The 16609-nt window shown below is 42.2% G+C and overlaps 1 protein-coding gene across 1 annotated transcript in view; it reads right to left on the bottom strand.

Annotated features, from left to right (window-relative positions):
- SUCLG2 (succinate-CoA ligase GDP-forming subunit beta) overlaps nt 1-16609 on the bottom strand; it is a 228037-nt gene that overhangs the window by 107483 nt on the left and 103945 nt on the right. Inside the window, exons 3-6 of the mRNA XM_075005590.1 lie at nt 11148-11247; nt 10926-11016; nt 1994-2146; nt 678-767 (exon numbers count right to left, since the gene is read on the bottom strand). Of these exons, the coding sequence (XP_074861691.1) occupies nt 678-767; nt 1994-2146; nt 10926-11016; nt 11148-11247 (434 nt within the window). The remainder of the gene's footprint in view (nt 1-677; nt 768-1993; nt 2147-10925; nt 11017-11147; nt 11248-16609) is intronic.

The raw sequence follows: 16609 nt of genomic DNA, 5'->3' as shown, positions 1-16609 counted from the left end.
CCAACTCTGTCTCCATGCAACTGCCACAGGGCTCAGTGCTGTCTCCAGCCGGGCTGCCGAGGCAGATGCCCCTGGTCAGCTCTCCTGCCCTCAGGCTCCCAGGCTCTCTGGTCCAGAAGCATCCATGGTCCTGCCAAATCACAACTTTTGACAGGCCAGAGTGCTGGTTTAGGAAGTGCCACCTGTACTATATAAGATCCTACCACAGAACAGAGATAGTGCTGATGCACTGAAAATTCTCCTCTTTTAGCAAACTGGCAGCCTTGGTTTGATCATTTCTCACATTTTTAAAAAGTAAAATGTTATTCGGTTACGAGGAAGAAAAACAACAACAGTCTGTTGATGCCAGTAATACTGGCTTTGAGATATTAAAAACTTGATCCAGCAAAGGGATTTATGAGGGCAAATCCATTACACCCCCTGGAACTCTCAGGACCAAGGACTAAATCTATTTGATTTCAGAGACCAATCAATTTTGTTAGCACCCAGACCCGCCTCTAGGGAGGCAATACATCTTATGCTCAACTAATACATCTCAGTTTATTAAGATACAAAATTTTATTAGACATGACTCAGAGAGACTCACAGAGCCATTCAGCAGGTATTATCACTTAGCAGAACTGGCACCTCAACCATCTTTGTTCCGAAGACAATTCAGCCCTTCCTTGCCAACTTACCTGCTGTTGTAAAGCTCCTTTAAATCCCAAATTTTCTGCCATCTGCAGTGCTTGGTTGTCCTTCACACCTTCAAAAATATCTATTTCCTCCTGTTACAATAACGCACATCCAGAGAATTAAGATATTCAATGTAAGTGGAGATTTATAACTTCAGAAGAAAAATGTGTACTATATATTTGCAAATTAGTAATTAAAGTATGGCAGTTTGCCAAAGTTCTCGGCGACTGAGGCTATAGCAGCTGCCTATAGGGTATGTTATAATTATCACACCATCTATAAAACAGTCCTTCCAAAAAAAACTATATAATTCTTCAGGGTGGCATGCTGACAAGACAATCTGACACCAGTTTTCATTTTTAATTACTGTACAGATGGCGTTGATGAATATTTAGGCTGTTAATTTTTATGACATCTTCTGGAGAGTCTCCAAGACAGTGGTACTACTGCCCAGTAATATTACTAAGTTTATATAATTTCAAAATATGCATTAAATATTTCTGCTTCCCCCACCCCCACACATTATACATGTCTGCATCAATTATTTGCCCAAACAAATAGCTTACCTACTCATTATAAAGCCAAAGAAAAACAGGTTGAGCTTCTTTAGTCCAGCAACATCTATAATCTGGCATGATTTTAGTTGGCAAGACAGCTACTTATCATGGATATAGCCAAGTTTCCCATGGTCCCATATAGCTTGCCTGGAGCCACCTGCCCTGGCTTTCAGTGTTCTGTGCTGTTATTTTGGTCTAATTTACTACTAACTGTATTTTAAGAGCCCAGTAGCAGTGGAAGCGTTGGTAATGCTCCTAGATAATATTGACCTCTTGTGGTCCAGCAAATTCTCTTGTTCAGCACTGGTTAGGTCCCCAGGGTGCTGGACTAGAGAAGTTCAACCTGTATTATAAATACTTAAATGCATTATTGATCACTCAAAAGTCAGTACACTTCAACAGTCACAACAGGATATGAGGTGTAAGAGGTAAACTGATACTGAGTAGAGGGAGAAATGATAAAGTCCACTTTTGAAATAAAGTGTAGCTTTTTTCAGTTGGTAATCATGGTAATGTTGAAGTGAAATATGAAACATATCAAGAAACATTTAGAAAACTACTTCATGTATAGGTGAAGCTTAACAGGTGAAATTTAGAGCATTTGTCTCACTAACACTTTGCCTAGATTACAAAAAGAGGTTTAGGGTTTAGGCAACAAAACGTTGAACATTCCTCATCTCCCTATCTAGTTACACAAAACATTTATTTATCGATTGTAACTTCTTTCATTTGGAAATACCGTTACAATGTTATTTTAGTACCTTAAAAATAAGTTCTGGGCTGGTAGCTGCCACTTCTTCAATGTCAACTCCCCCCTGTGGGCTGCCAACCATCACAGGTCCATTGCAAGCTCTGTCCATCAAAATTGCAAAGTAGGTTTCCCTAGATATATTTAAAGCTTCCGCAACCATCACCTAAAACATTAACATAGGGAAAAAGCAAACAAACAATCTTTTTAATGGGTATATCTTGGCTGGTGAGATTTAACCATCATGTTTTTTAATTTGTTGCTGTATCCGGGAGTATTAAATGTCATAAAATCCAAAGAGCAATTAGGAATTAGAATAAACAGATAAAATTTTACACCATTATGCACTGCTGGCAGAGAATATAGTGGCTCATATTTCAATACGGTCTTAAATCAGCTACAGTTTTATTGTTACAGGCACCAAATATTCCACTAGCCTCTTTCTTCTTGAACCTCTCAATGCCTATATCAGTGATTTCCATGACATAGCCATTTACATTAGAATATTTAATGATTATAAACGAGGGATCCAATCAATCTAAACAAAAACCCCAATACAGATGATGGCAACTGCTATACAGTCTAAGGAGACTCTCAGCACTCGCTTTGCTTTCTTTCACGAACGTGTTTCTAGAACTTAAGCAGAGGAGTGCTGTGTATCAGTGCTCCCTGTAAGCTGGGCACTTGTGTAGCCACTCAAGAGAAATTCATATGCTGCCCAGCTGATTAGCAGATCACCCACCACTAGGATTTTGTTTCCACTGGTGGTGCACATTCAGACATTCACCGGTGCACATAAAATTTATTCCACCCATAGGTGAAAAGAGCCATAGACTGATGGAGAAGATTAGAAGGAAAAGAGGTTCCATCTTGCTCAGTTTGATTTCACTCATCTAGTAAGGATGTGCGAAATTGATCTCTCAGGGTTTGCGTGTGAGAAGTAAGGAAGGTCGACAGGAGAAACTCTCCCATCAACCTTCTCCAGTAGAGATGGTCAAGTTAGCGAAGTGTAGATATGTCGACACTAGCTACACAATTGCCAGAACTAGAACTGTGTATCTGTGGCAACTTACTTTGCCAAGTGTAGACTTAGCCTAAGAAACAAGTATCAGAGGGCAATGACCTAACTACACTGGGCTGCTTATAAAACAATTACCTAAACAGTTCTTTAGATTAAGGCTTTGTGTAAACCACTATTCATGAATTGGCCATTTTTAATGAATGAAATAAGCTGCTGGTTGAACTCTGTTGAAATTAAGCCAAAGGTCCCATATTTGTTCTAAATGTACGGCTCGTGTACACCCATGCTGTCTAACTGTAGGGTGTATTCTACTGAATAATGCTTCCTGGGATTTCAAGGTTACACAACTATAAATAAGAAACTTTTGCAAACGTGTTTAATGTTCTATAAATAAGCATAGGAGGAAGAATGCACTTACCTTTTGCCAGTCTGTGCCTCTCAACAGAATAGGAAAAAATAAGACAGAAATTAAATGAAGTTACTCTCTATCAACTGGGCACAAGAGAGGAAAGATGCTTATTTGTTTATGGACCTTTGACTGGAAAGAAATTTTGACCCACAGAATAATTTTGCTTCCCCGTCTCCCTAGCTTACTGCAACAAACATCTCCAGAGCTAAAGGAATTGTTCAAACAAGCAACTATTCACAGACAGACAAAAGAAAACTAGAGTTAAGAAAGCCAATAACTAATACAGAAAACTACTCTACTTTTAAACGTTGCTATTCAAGTCTGCTCTAAAGGGAAACAAAAAAGCCAGTATGCTAAGCACAGGTCATCAGCCTATCAGTACTGTTAATGTAACAAACATGGGTCTGGAGAATGGGCTTGGTTTGCTGCAGTTAGAATTTTCACTTGTATATCTGAAATGGTTGAGTCAGTTGCTCCATTCATAGGTCAAGCAAAACCAGCAGTCAAAAGGCACCTGATCCACACACTCTTGGTCCCATTCTCTCTCATCTGCATCTTCAGGCTAAGTTTCCATAGCCCTGTTAGCCGGTGGCCAGGTAATGTGCAGTGAGGTACTCCCCTGGGTCCTAAACAACCCAGTTTTTTTTTTTTTACTGTTAGAGCAGGCAGCTCCTAGCACTCTCACCCATGGCCAGGCTGTAGTAACCAAACGGTTAAAGTTCTTTTTGTTGTGCCGGCTGTGTTGTAATGACAAAAGGATAACAGGGTCAGGCTCAGAGCTTAACTAGTTACAAGTTTATTTAAGCTACAGTTATAAGCGTGTGGTTACAGAAGGCTATTGTCTACTTCTTATATGCTAGCAAAGTACAGGTGTTAACAAGTTACGTTACAATCCAATACAAAGATATCTGTTACCATCTAACACAATGATATCTTGACACAACGACGTCTAGTTACAGAGCTCTAATTCTTTAGCTGTGCACAAAATAGTCGGAGACCTAGCATGGGTGTATCTTACCCTCTCTGCGTCTCTCGATACCAGCGTAGCCAAGCCGGATCGGTCACTCAGTTCCGCGGAAAGACGAATACGAGTTTGAGCGTCCCCAGTTGTGGACCTCGGGAGGCAATCACCTGACCCGACCAGCAGGTAGTTGGTGGAATGCACTCAAAGTTAGAGTTCTGCTGGGCCCACCTTTTATACCCCTTTTTGGGTTATGTATTCTCTCTCTCATCTAAGGTGCCAGATCGTACTGGTCTGTCTTTTGTGACGCCAGTTTGTTACAAGGGCATTTCTTACTTAATTTGCACTTGTAAGACAGGAGATAAGCAATTTGAGAGTACAGGACATTCTTTTTGTGTGGGCGGGGCACTTCCCCTTCTGGGATTGTTGTGTGTGTGCATCATATCGATCAATGCCAGCTGGGGTGATTTCTTGAGGGTCCCCCCCCACCCATGTTGACAATTTGGCCTGTTAAGCCTTTTATCTATACTTTCTGCTTCTCAGGGTCACGATAAGCTAGCACATCTGGGCCTCAATGAGGGCATCAAAGACTGTGCTGTCAGCAGCCGTTTCCGTGCCCTGTGTGCTCCTCAGTGGGGCGGGGGGGGGCAGCGAGCAAGCTGGCTTGTAAGGGGGAGACTTTGTCTGGCTACAAGCCCAAAAAGGGAGAAATGTTAATGGAAACATCTCTAAAGCACAGCTAAGTGATATGTTTAAGAGCTACTGGTGGGATTTTCCAAAGGTACTCAGAGAGTTAGGAGTTCAGTTTCCACTTGAATTTAAATTAAACTTCAGTGCCCAACTCCCTTTGACTCCCAGGCTGTTTAATTAAATTAGATAAGTCAATGGTGGTAAAAACACCATACTAGTAACATGAATTATTTGAATCAAAACCATCAAACCCCACAAACTAAAAAATATTAATCTCCACAACTTCAGAAATAAAAAATGTAACTGTTCTTCGAAATGTATTGCTCACATCTTTCCTGTCCTGGGTCCGCATGTGCTCACATGCACAGCTGTCTGAGATTTTTGCCTTAGCAGTATCTGTAGGGTCAGCCATGGTGCCCTCTGGAGGGCTGCGCTCACGTACCAGTATTTAGGTGCTGACCTCTCAAATTTCGCTCTTGCCAGCAAGTCCAACAGAGGGGTGGAACAGTGGATAATGGAAGCCATGGAATAAATGTTCCTTCAAAAAGACCCAGCCTATTGGCCCCTATACTTTGGAGGGTAGAACTGCATTGCCCTCTTTGTCACTGATAGCAGAAATAGGGAGAAGGTGGACATACAAGTATTCAAACCCTTCGGCTAGGATGAAGTACTTCTTCAATATTTCGACTAAGGACAGAGTTGAGGATGGGATTTGCCAGAGGACTTTGGCAATCTTTAGGACTCCATGGTGTATCAGAAATGCAATACGCATGGAGATTGATGTCAACAATACATTAAACATGGCATCAGATTGCTTCGTCATCTCCTCCACTGACAAAACTAAATCTCAGGCCACCCATTGGAGCAGAGCTTGGAGCTCTTTGAATTTGGCTGATAGACTAGTATGAGTAGGGCCTACAACAGTCTCCTCTGGATCACCAGAGGACCACCCTGGGCTACATTCCCCATGAGGGAAGGAGGTTTTGGGGTAGGCTCTTGCTCCTCAACTCTGGTTTCCAGTTGTATTTTGTGGACAGATCCTAGTGACCACAGTGGGGCCACTGACACCTCAATCTGGTGGCTAACCATCACTGTGAGTGCACAGTGCCTTGAATAAGTAGAATGGTGCCAGAAGCGGGAAACAGTTCCACACTGGGGAACGTTTGATGACTAGCATGTCTCTGGAAGAACCTTGTCAAGTAGGCGGAAACCTGCAATGCCGTGCTGGCAATCTGAGTGGCAAACTGGCAACCTGCACTGATGTGGAGATCTAGGGCCTAGCGACAGAGAATGACAGCATTTGCTCACCCTCTTGGAGGATATTCTGGGCTGGTTTGCCCTTGCAGGGAGCCATGTGATGCCTAGTCCAGAAGGAGAGTCCTTTGCTTTCTGAGTGCCAGGAGGGCCTAGGAAGTTGGCAGCTCTACCGAGAGCATGGGACCCTTGGAGACAGTTGCAGATCCCTCAGTGGGCTAGAAGGCTCCATGGATGGGCACCCTTGTGTGGTTCTAGGGCAGGTGGGTGGCCCAAACAAAGTCCTTTTCCCTATGACTTTTGGTCTTTCTTGCATGCTGCTGGTTACTCTTCTTAGATTTCTTCTTGGGCACTAAGGAAGGGGAGCAGGACCTGGTAGAACCGAGTGCAGGGGTGTGCTGCACACTGAGATTGAAATATTGGCAGTGGAATCCTGCTGGCATGGTTTCAAGGCCAGGCAGACAATAGCCTGCCTGAGAAGGCCCTCTCAAACATGCTGCTTTTCTTCTGAGCTCTTGCACGAAAATTCTTAAGAGATGTGACAGCTTTTCTTTTACATGTGATTTCCCCAAGCACTTCAAGCAGCTGCTATCGGGGACTACAAATAAGCAAAAGCCTGCAGTCATGTAGCACTTTGAAGACTAATAAAATAATTTATTAGACTATGAACTTTTGTGGGACAGACTGACTTCTTCAAATCAAGTGGGTCTGTTCCACGACAACTCCTAATAAATTATTTTGTTAGTCTTTAAATGCTACATGACTGCCTTTTTTGGTTTTTGGCTTGTATTTGTTCTACTTTGCTTAACAGGAAAGATGTGAAGCTTCATTATTTTAATTTTCCACAAAAAGTTTTATTAATAAATATCCTGAGAAAGCGGTCTTTTTAAAGCCATCCTGATAACTTCATATTTTCTTGCTTTAATATTTAGTCTTCTCATGATCTGCCAGTAAGTTAAAAGTCTAATTTCACAAGGAAATCTGAAATGGCCTTTTGATACAGGATCATATATTAGAAATGTTAATTTTTGGGCTGCTTGGAGAAAAGGCGCAGATATCAGGTTCTTTAAACTGTCAGGATAAGAAGACCTGCCTGCTCAGATAACCAGAATCCCAAATTCCAGGGTGTCATAAGAGAATTTTATGTAAACTCATAAAATAGCTGCCAAGTTCTACAGGAACCAAGGGGACTTCTGTTCATTTAAAAAATACCAATTTTAAGAAGCACAGCCATTCTTTAAATACTTCTGTAGGCACATAAGCAGGAAGAGCCTGTTCTACATTTGAGAATTCAATTTTTATAACAAACTTAATTTTCTATTCCATGACTATTCTAATGCTAGAAAGTTTTTGATCTTTAACACTACTTATTCTTAAAAATGAAGTACAATATTGCTATCTAGCTGCCTTTTATTTTTTATTTTCTGTGCACAAAAATTTCGTTATATCAAGTGTTATTCTGGAGATACAAAATCCATTCAGCTATCACATACAATGATGAAATTTTACCCTACACTTAAGATTTTGGAGCCTGATACTGAAGTGTGATATTAATACTCTGAATGACTTGTAAATTGATATTAGCTCCAAGATGCTGAGTCTGCATTGGAAATAAAGCATCTTTTTGGAGGAGTCAGTATCTTTCCACACAGACACTGAGGCCACTTCTATACATGCCCCTTCCTCCAGAAAAAATGTAAAAAAGATGTACATTTTCCATGCCTCGCTAGCATACGACCATGTGATTCGGACGCCAAAAGCAACTCTTCCAGACTCCAAAATAGCCATGTAGACGCTCAGCCTGCGGAGATCCCCTGGAAGGAAACCCTCCTTTCAGATGCCCCCACTTCCTCAAAATTTTGGGGGCTTCCAGAAGGAGGGTTTCTTTCCAGGGGATCCCCGCAGGCTGAGTGTCTACACGGCTAATCTGGAGTCCAGAAGAGCTCCTTCTGGACTTCGACTCACACGGTCGCATGCTATTGAGGTGAGGAAAATTTACATCTGCACCTCACTAGCATCTTCTGGGCTGTTCATTACCAAGCCATGCGTAGAAGCGGCCTTAGAGAATTAGAAAAATATGCATCACTATAAATGCCCACGTTTTCTCAAAAAAAAAAATCCATTGAGTAAGGAGGGCATACCAGTCTAGTTATTGTTCTGTACTTTTCATATATATCTCCACTTAGTAGTATAAAGTAGTGCTAGTATGTCTGCTTGGAAATCTCATAAAACCTAGATAAATCATTATTACAAAATGCTTTTACCAAATGTACAGTGAACTGTTTACTGCAATATGCTTTAAGAAATCTTGTGTACGTGACACACATCAAGATTATGCTAATTTGTTGAAATGTCTAAAGACACCTAATGGGTAATGATTTTACACATAGAACCAGGTGCCACCTACTATGAGAAATGCAAAACAGGCTACTGGTCCCTTGCTACTGATGCACAACCCAGCAGACAACAACAAAATGCATATACATGCTGAAGAGAAATTATCAAAGCTCCACATTAAAATGTTTTATACGCTTTGTAATCTTTCTACATTTCCTTGTTGGACAACAAAAAATTACCCATTCTATTCTATGCTATTCTAAGCACCCAGGCTTATGTATACTGTGCTAATCACATTGCATCTAAGCAACCTGATATTCTTCCTCACAGAGACTTTAAGGCCAGAAGGGACCATGATCATCTAGCCTGACCTTCTGTACACTGCAGGCTAAAAAACCATACCCAACTTATGTAATATTCGCCTAACCTCTGAGTTACTGAAGTTCTCAAATCATGATTTAAAGTCCAGGTTTTACAGAGAATCTACCGTTTACATTAGTTTAAACCTGCAAATCACTTATGCCCCATGCTACAGGGAAAAGCAAATGAACCCCCAAGTGTCATTCGGATACAAATTATTGTTGTTGACTGGAGAGCGCAACAATCATTTCACTGAATTTAGATTTTTTTTTCCTCTTCACCGAATAAATGAACAGACTAATTCTATGTGATTTATTCATTGCTGGGTTGTTTTTTTTTTTTTTTGGTGGTTTCTTTGTTAAAAATCCCTCTGCCTTGAGATCTGAGCAACACTGTTTTGGTGAGTTTGGTTATACAAGTTATATAGTATTCGCTGTTTTCCCTGATTGGAGGAGACAGCATTATGATTATTTATCTGGTGTGAACGTCCATGGAAAGCAAAACGCAACAGGGGTCCTATTTAAAGAAATAGCAATTTTCTTTAAAAGCTCAAACAAATATTCATCGGAATTTTTTGCACTATTCAGCCAAATCCAGCCATTGTGTTTCTATCCCCTTGTTCCTTGCAGATATGTATGTACAGAAGCAACATGTTGAAGGGGAGAAAGGAAGCTGCAACTAATACATTTTATCTTTACACTACGTACAGAGCTTTTTTGGAAATCCACTGTGTAAGAACACTTTCCTACTCTTTCTACTAAATTCAGTTCGTGTGCATTTATTTGAATAATCTGAAAATACAGGACGTGCCTTTTCTATTAATTTCCACTGAAAATTGGAAGTCTGATTTCTAGATTTGATCATTTAAATGAAGACAATATCTTTCACTCAGATAAAGGGAATAACCAAATCGTCTTCCTCTGGAGTATTTCAAGCAGGTCAGCTAACACAAAAAGGAATAAGACGAAGATGTTTACAGAGAAAGAGAGCTTCCACCACACAATATTCTGAGAACATCTGTAAGCTGGGAAATGTCTCTTTTGTGTTTATCATCAGTTTCTTAGTGGTACTAGTAATTTCTGTTTCTTCTTTTTACTTTTTCAAATTAAACTTTTACCAGCAACTATACTAGTCTGCTTTTCTTCTTCCCACAGAGAGATTGCTAATGACCCAAAACAAATTGTTCCTCAAACACTCAACAAAAAGCATCTCTTCAGCTATGTTTCTCTCTTCCCTGCCAATGCCAAGGCACTGGCACTACATTAGCAACTACTTATTGTTTTTTCAACTCATGCCAAGGAAGTCTGCACAATATACTGTCTCCTCACATCAAATAAACAGTGCCACTCTTTATAATGTGCCCTAGCTTAGCAAAACAAAGCTATGGATGAAAATCAGAGAATTTACAGGAGCAGCGTTACTTATTAGATTTAATTTCATTATAGGATTTAGCCGAAGGGTGAAAGTCTAAGAAAGCCTGGCCTAAAGGGCCACCTATATTCTCTTATGCAGGCCAATAATTAAGGGCATAACCATCCCACAAAGTCACTTTTGGCATCCTAGAAAAAGCAATTAAATGAAATGAAAGAATGTACATATTTCTTCTTCTGAAATGAGCAACCAGAAGGAATATTTCTGCTACAGAAATCAAGTTAAAATTTGCTAGGCACACTCTTCATCATACACAGCAAAACAGAGTGCACGTCTTGGCCAATTTCAGATTATTTAGTGGCGAACAAATATTTAAGGGGAAGCACATTAATTGGGACATTTGTCACTTTAATTGGATGCAATTAATTGGGGATTTATATTAAAAAGGAATGGAAAACATCATGTCATGCATTGCAGCACATTAGTTTACAGTTGTAACTGTACATAATCTTCCATTTTTGATGCAGAAAAGAAAATCTTACCTTTTTAACTTTAACTCCATCCTTGGGAGTTTGCTTTGTTGCAAGATTGTACCCAATCATCTGTTCAGCAAGCTGCCCCACAACTTTAGGGCTACAAAACAAGGGGGAAAGTCATTTTTAACCTGTATTAAGAACATTTTCATCAGATAAAACAGCAATTGCCAAAGCCTCAATACTATCAGTAGCGTATTCCTTATGTGTTTTCAAATTTTACACACTTACTCTTTAGTTAGATGTACCCCTCCTTTCAGTCCACTGTTGAAAACACCTTTTCCTCTCCCTCCAGCTAGGATTTGAGCCTTTAGGACAATTTCTGTTGCCTCTGAAAGAGAACAAATATATACTTTTGTCCAACTAAATGTCACGGATTGAGTCAAAGCAACCATCGACCTACTTGAAAAAGCAAGTCTTATAGTACGAGTAGAACATATTTAAAAACACAAATATTCAAAACTGATGGATAGTCTTAAAAAGAAGTCAGTTTTGTTCATAATCCAACACACCAAAAGTGATTGAAGTAGGTTAAAAGAACAGCCATTAGCTGAATAAATACGCTGGTATTTACACAAAGCAGTGTCATTAATCACGCACAAGCTGCATAATAATCCACACAATTTGCAGAGTTTGGTTGCCCAGTTTTTAGAAATGTTTTCAATACAATTGACAAGAACATACATCCTTTGAATGGTCACATGTACATGCTAGCAGGAAATGTCAGAGAGAGTAAATTTCAGCCTCAACTGAAGCCCAAAGAGCAGGCGTGTGGGTATGGTATGCAAAGAAGAATCCAGTCTCCAAGTGAAGGCTGGATATGGAGCAGCTGGTACATCAGTCCCTTGTCTATAGTAGTAGCTGCTAGCCCCACATGAGAGACTTGCTTCTCTCAAGCCAATGCCCTTTTCCTACAAGCTTGCCACTTCACTGGAGTAGGGAAGATCCAGCTGTGCACAAGGGATGCAGAATTTCTACAGGTTTCCCCGACCCGTGTACCAAAACCACCATAGTTCTGGGGCATGGTGCACCCTCTTCAGCCCTGAGGGACGTTAACCTTCCAGAAAACACCCTGAGCAGAGGTGAATGGCTATTCCAGCCTCACTGGGGCCTTGTACAGAGAAGCAGCTTCTCTCACCTCCCTCTGCTTCCCATACAAGCCCCAGCACAGGGAAACAATCCTGCCCTAGCAGCATCATACCCAGGGTGTAACAGCTGCTCCCCTATGGGTTGCTATGTGCACAGGGAATAACCACCAGTCTTGTCTTGTTATTTTCTAGCCTCATCACCATGCACTGAGGCAACTGGCTGGGGGGTTCAGAGGGCGGCTGATGTCTGATGGGGGGAGTTGTGAGGGAGGGGCAACTCTGGACTTCTTGGCAGGTAAGGAAGGTACAAATTCTCGGGGAAGGAGGTCTGAGACTTCCAAACTGGGAGTATGTTTCTCTCACCCACTTGTTATGTCTTCTCTTCTAGCCTGTAAACTTCTGAGACAGGGATTCTGGTTTAATGGGTCTGCACAGTGCACAATAAAATGGAGTCCTGCATGGTGGGGATCTTTAGTCACTAATACAACATGAATGTTAAATTCTTATAATTAAGGGGGAGGAATTTACTCAATGAGCCTAAGAGGACTTTGAAGGTACGAGGTTTCAGTGGAGATGCCGTGCATTCTCCTAAAACTGCTCCCTTCTCATCAGCCTGGATAAGTGGACTGCTCACAGATGAGCTACAACACACTCAAGAAGGAAGCAAGGTTCAGATCTGAGACACCACAAATTACTCCGATTGCCCAAAGAATATCCTATCCCTTCCAACTTCCTTTTTCAACCAAAGGACATTCAAACCTTTCAGCTGCCATCACCTGCCATGGCAGCACATAAAGGTGAATTCACTTACAGTCTGTATCCATACCATTTGGAACTGGGGCGGGTAACCTTTTCTGGGTCAAGGGCCACTGACTCACAGGAGAGGAAAAAAGAAATCAGAAGGCCACACACAAGTGAGAAGCAACAAGAAAAAGAAGAAAAAGAAAAAAAGACCCAACACATCTCAAGCGAGAAGCTGAGGAAAAACATCCTCAGACACGTGGCCTCCAACTGAGAAGCAGGAGGAAAAAAAAAAAAAAAGACATACACCTCACTCCCTCCAAGTTCCAGCCCCTTGATCCAGAAGGGGTGGGGCAGGGGGGCAAGGTGCTGAGGACCCTCCCCCAGTATCAGATTACCATATGGGGACCCAAGGTGAGACTCTGGGCTGGAGCCAAAAATGATGGCCTCAGTTTGTGGAAGGGGGCTGCTGGGGAGTACGCTGGGGGTAGGGGTGCAGAGTCTGGGTGGGATGTAGGGTGCAGGAATAGGTGGGGGTGCAAGTGTGGGGACTGGGAGGGAGGGTGCACAAGCAGGTTACAGAGTCTGGGCACGAGGGGAGTGCAGAAGGGGGCAGGAGATTGGGGCACCACAGGTCCTGGGGGAGCACAAGTGGCTCTGTGCGGCTCTGCACACTGCAGTGAGGCACTTGGTCTCTGCAGGTATCGCCTGCCCCACCCACCGACTGTTTCCATTGGCCATCATTCCCAGCCAATGGGAGGAACAGGGGGCAGTGCTCATAGAGAGTGCTCCTCTGAAGTATGCAGAGCTGAATCCTGCCAGGAAGAACTCACAGACAGAATTTAACCCACAGGCCGAGTCTTGGGGCTCCCCATCACTGGGCGGGAGAGCCACAAGTCTCATGAGCCAGATTAAGGGAAACCATAGGTTGGATCCAGCCCTCAAGCCACAGGTTCCCCACTTCTGATTTACAGCTCTAAAAATTAAACTCATCATCTAATAAGACAAGCCGAAAGATACTGGATTCTACACTAGCTAAATCTGGGGTCAGCAACCCCTGGCACAGGTGCCAAGAGTGGCATGTGAGATGATTTTCATCAGCATGCGAGGAGGGAGTTCAGCCCTGCCCCTCCATCCCCCATGCAGCCAGGAGCTTGCTCAAAGCCAGGCCACCTGTGCATTAACAAAAGACCAGCTATTGCCACCAATTACCATCTAAACTGCAAAGTTCTGCATCTTTACTAATGAAGCTGTTGTAAATAGGACTATCGGTGACTTTAGCAAGTATCTCAGATCACACACAGAGTTCCAAACGACAAATTTCGGCACTCCACCTCGGAAAGGTTGCTGACCCCTGAGCTGAAGCTTCAAAATGTTTGGAAAATACTGATATTTAAAACTTTCATGTTTTGTTCGTATGGAAGCTGATGCAATTCCCACTGAAGTTAATGGAAGGCTTCAACTTCACTGGGAGCCGGATAAAGTCATTTATGATTAATGAATTAATGAATATTTTGTGTTCATGCATGCAAGAAAATGTGGCATTTGCTCAGTCATAATTGTTGATAATATAACTATTTAACTACATATTTGACCACAAGTATAAATACACAAAACACTCAAATTTTAAGCTACTATTACAAATAAATATTTTTCAGAGGTGGCTACACAGAGTGTTGGTTGGGAAATGATTTCTGGCAATGACGACCCAAATATCATTTCATCTTTCTAATGTCAAGCTCCAGCTTTAGGTCTAGAGTCTACATTTAGGTTGGAACAAATACCACCCATGAAAAATAAACACTACATTTTAATATTAAGACCAAACCACAAGTTTTTCCACATGGCTAGTAAAAATAGCTCTCCAGAGAACATCTAATTTTCAGGATTCTCAAGACAAAATCACCACACTTCTCCATCCACTAACATTTAGCTGTTGTAAATTCCTCTTTAGAGAACATGTCCCTGGCCATGGGCTGTGAGGTTTGTGTGTGTGCCTTCCACTACCCTTCACCAGATAGCCTCGAGGTATTAAGCATTTTTAGGCCAAAAGTTGTGTTTTTATTAGTCTAACAGTATTCCTCATTAATCCGCTTAGAAAAGAAATTAAAATATAAAAAGATTTATTTTTAAAATTAGAGTTAAAAGGCATAGGTAACACAGGTATAAAGTAAAGTATAGGTAGTAACCGTTAGGGTTACCCATTACTCATAAATATGCATTAGTTGATTAAATATTCATGAGCATAGGTTCAAATTCTGATGCACGGATTGGATCAACTAAGATGCTCATGAATATGCATACGGAATGTGCATCCTGGTTGCCGGGGCAACGCAGGTGCGGACCTGACACCTGCGAGTGTTCAAACAGGTCCACCCTGGCTCTATAAATTCTGGAGCCCAGCCCCGGCCACCTCAGTCCGCCGGAGGACACCGGCGGAAGAGGAAGCGGACAGAAGACCTAAAAAGGACAGAGTTCAGAGCTGGACATTGCCGGTAGCTGAAGGTTCGACGCGGAGAGCTGAAGCGGACCGCCGTGTCAATCGACGCGCCCCAGCCGACGCGGGATGCAGAAGCCCTTTGCGAAGAGCTCCAGCTACGAAGCCTTTTTGAAGAGCTCCTGGCAAGAGGATCATCCAGTGACTGAACTGAATTCACTGTAAGCCCTCAGAACTTTACCTGAGGCAGGCTCACCGGCGGCCTCTGTTGGCCGGCGGCGGAGCCGCTGCTGCTTCTTTACTGCCAGGGGTTTTTGTTTACCACGCTGGCCTTTTCCCCTGGCCACCTCTTCTTTTCCCTGTCTTTCCTGTCTGCCTGCCGCGGCTGCCAGAAAAGCGCGCCGTGAGGGCTTCACTTCCTAGCTCCAGCGGAGACCCTCGGGCCCGGCGCCCGGAAAGACAGAGCAGGAGGGACAGGTATTTAACATCGAGCCTCCACACACCTTTAGGGATATTAGGTTGATTAGTTAATTAGTTAAATGCAATGGAATTAACTATAATATTCTTTGTTTTGTCAATTATATTGTTATTAGTGACATTATTCGTAGTGATACCTTGTTGTTGTTACATGCAGGGTAGATCCAGAAGTATAAATCCTGTTTGAATAGGCGCCTTAAATTTTGTAACCCTGGTTCCCTGGGTTCTGTTTGTGAAGCACAGGAGGCGGTCGTAACAGACCTAGCCTTTGTATCTTGTACATTCATAATAGAAGATTAATACAGACAATAGCTTTTAATAGGGATTTAGAACTGTATCTCCCTCTTCCAGGTAGAGCTCACCTGTGTTGAGGTTGACGTATTAGGGGATAACCCGTAATGAGGAAAACCCCAATTTACTCAGACATACAAATACATGTACAAAGATAATTAAGGGGATAACCCATTAGAGGGAAAACCCCATTAAAATCCCTGCAGGGTAGTAAGATCTCGGGCATCGTCAATAAGACCTGAGGCAGCCATAGGACACACAGATCCTGTAAATATTAAGTAGTGCATAAACGGCATAGAGACCTGCATGCTACTTTTTAAACATTAAGTCCTTAGGTAGTGGCGCATAAACGGCTTAGACCTGAACGCTACTTTTGGAAGTCCCCTGCCTGGCCAGCAGAGTTACTTCACTAACGCATATTAAAAAACCTCTTGTTCCCCTAGGAGGCTGGGCCTGGGGTAGAACGCCCTCATCCTTTGAATAAGGAAGGAAGAGCATTGGTGTGCTGTAGGTAGAGGGAATACAGCGTAGTTGGTGCACACACCTGAGACATTGTAGTAAAGGCCTCTTCGGAGGCGCCATAAGCAGTCTTAGGGGGGCTGTGCATTAGGACCTTATACAAGTTTCAATTACGCTGTAGTCCTTTTAGATTAAAACAC

Source organism: Carettochelys insculpta, chromosome 11 (assembly GCF_033958435.1).
Source record: "Carettochelys insculpta isolate YL-2023 chromosome 11, ASM3395843v1, whole genome shotgun sequence".
Taxonomy (NCBI): domain Eukaryota; kingdom Metazoa; phylum Chordata; order Testudines; family Carettochelyidae; genus Carettochelys; species Carettochelys insculpta.
Note: the sequence above shows the minus strand (reverse complement) of the source record. Positions and strands in the feature narration are given on the sequence as shown.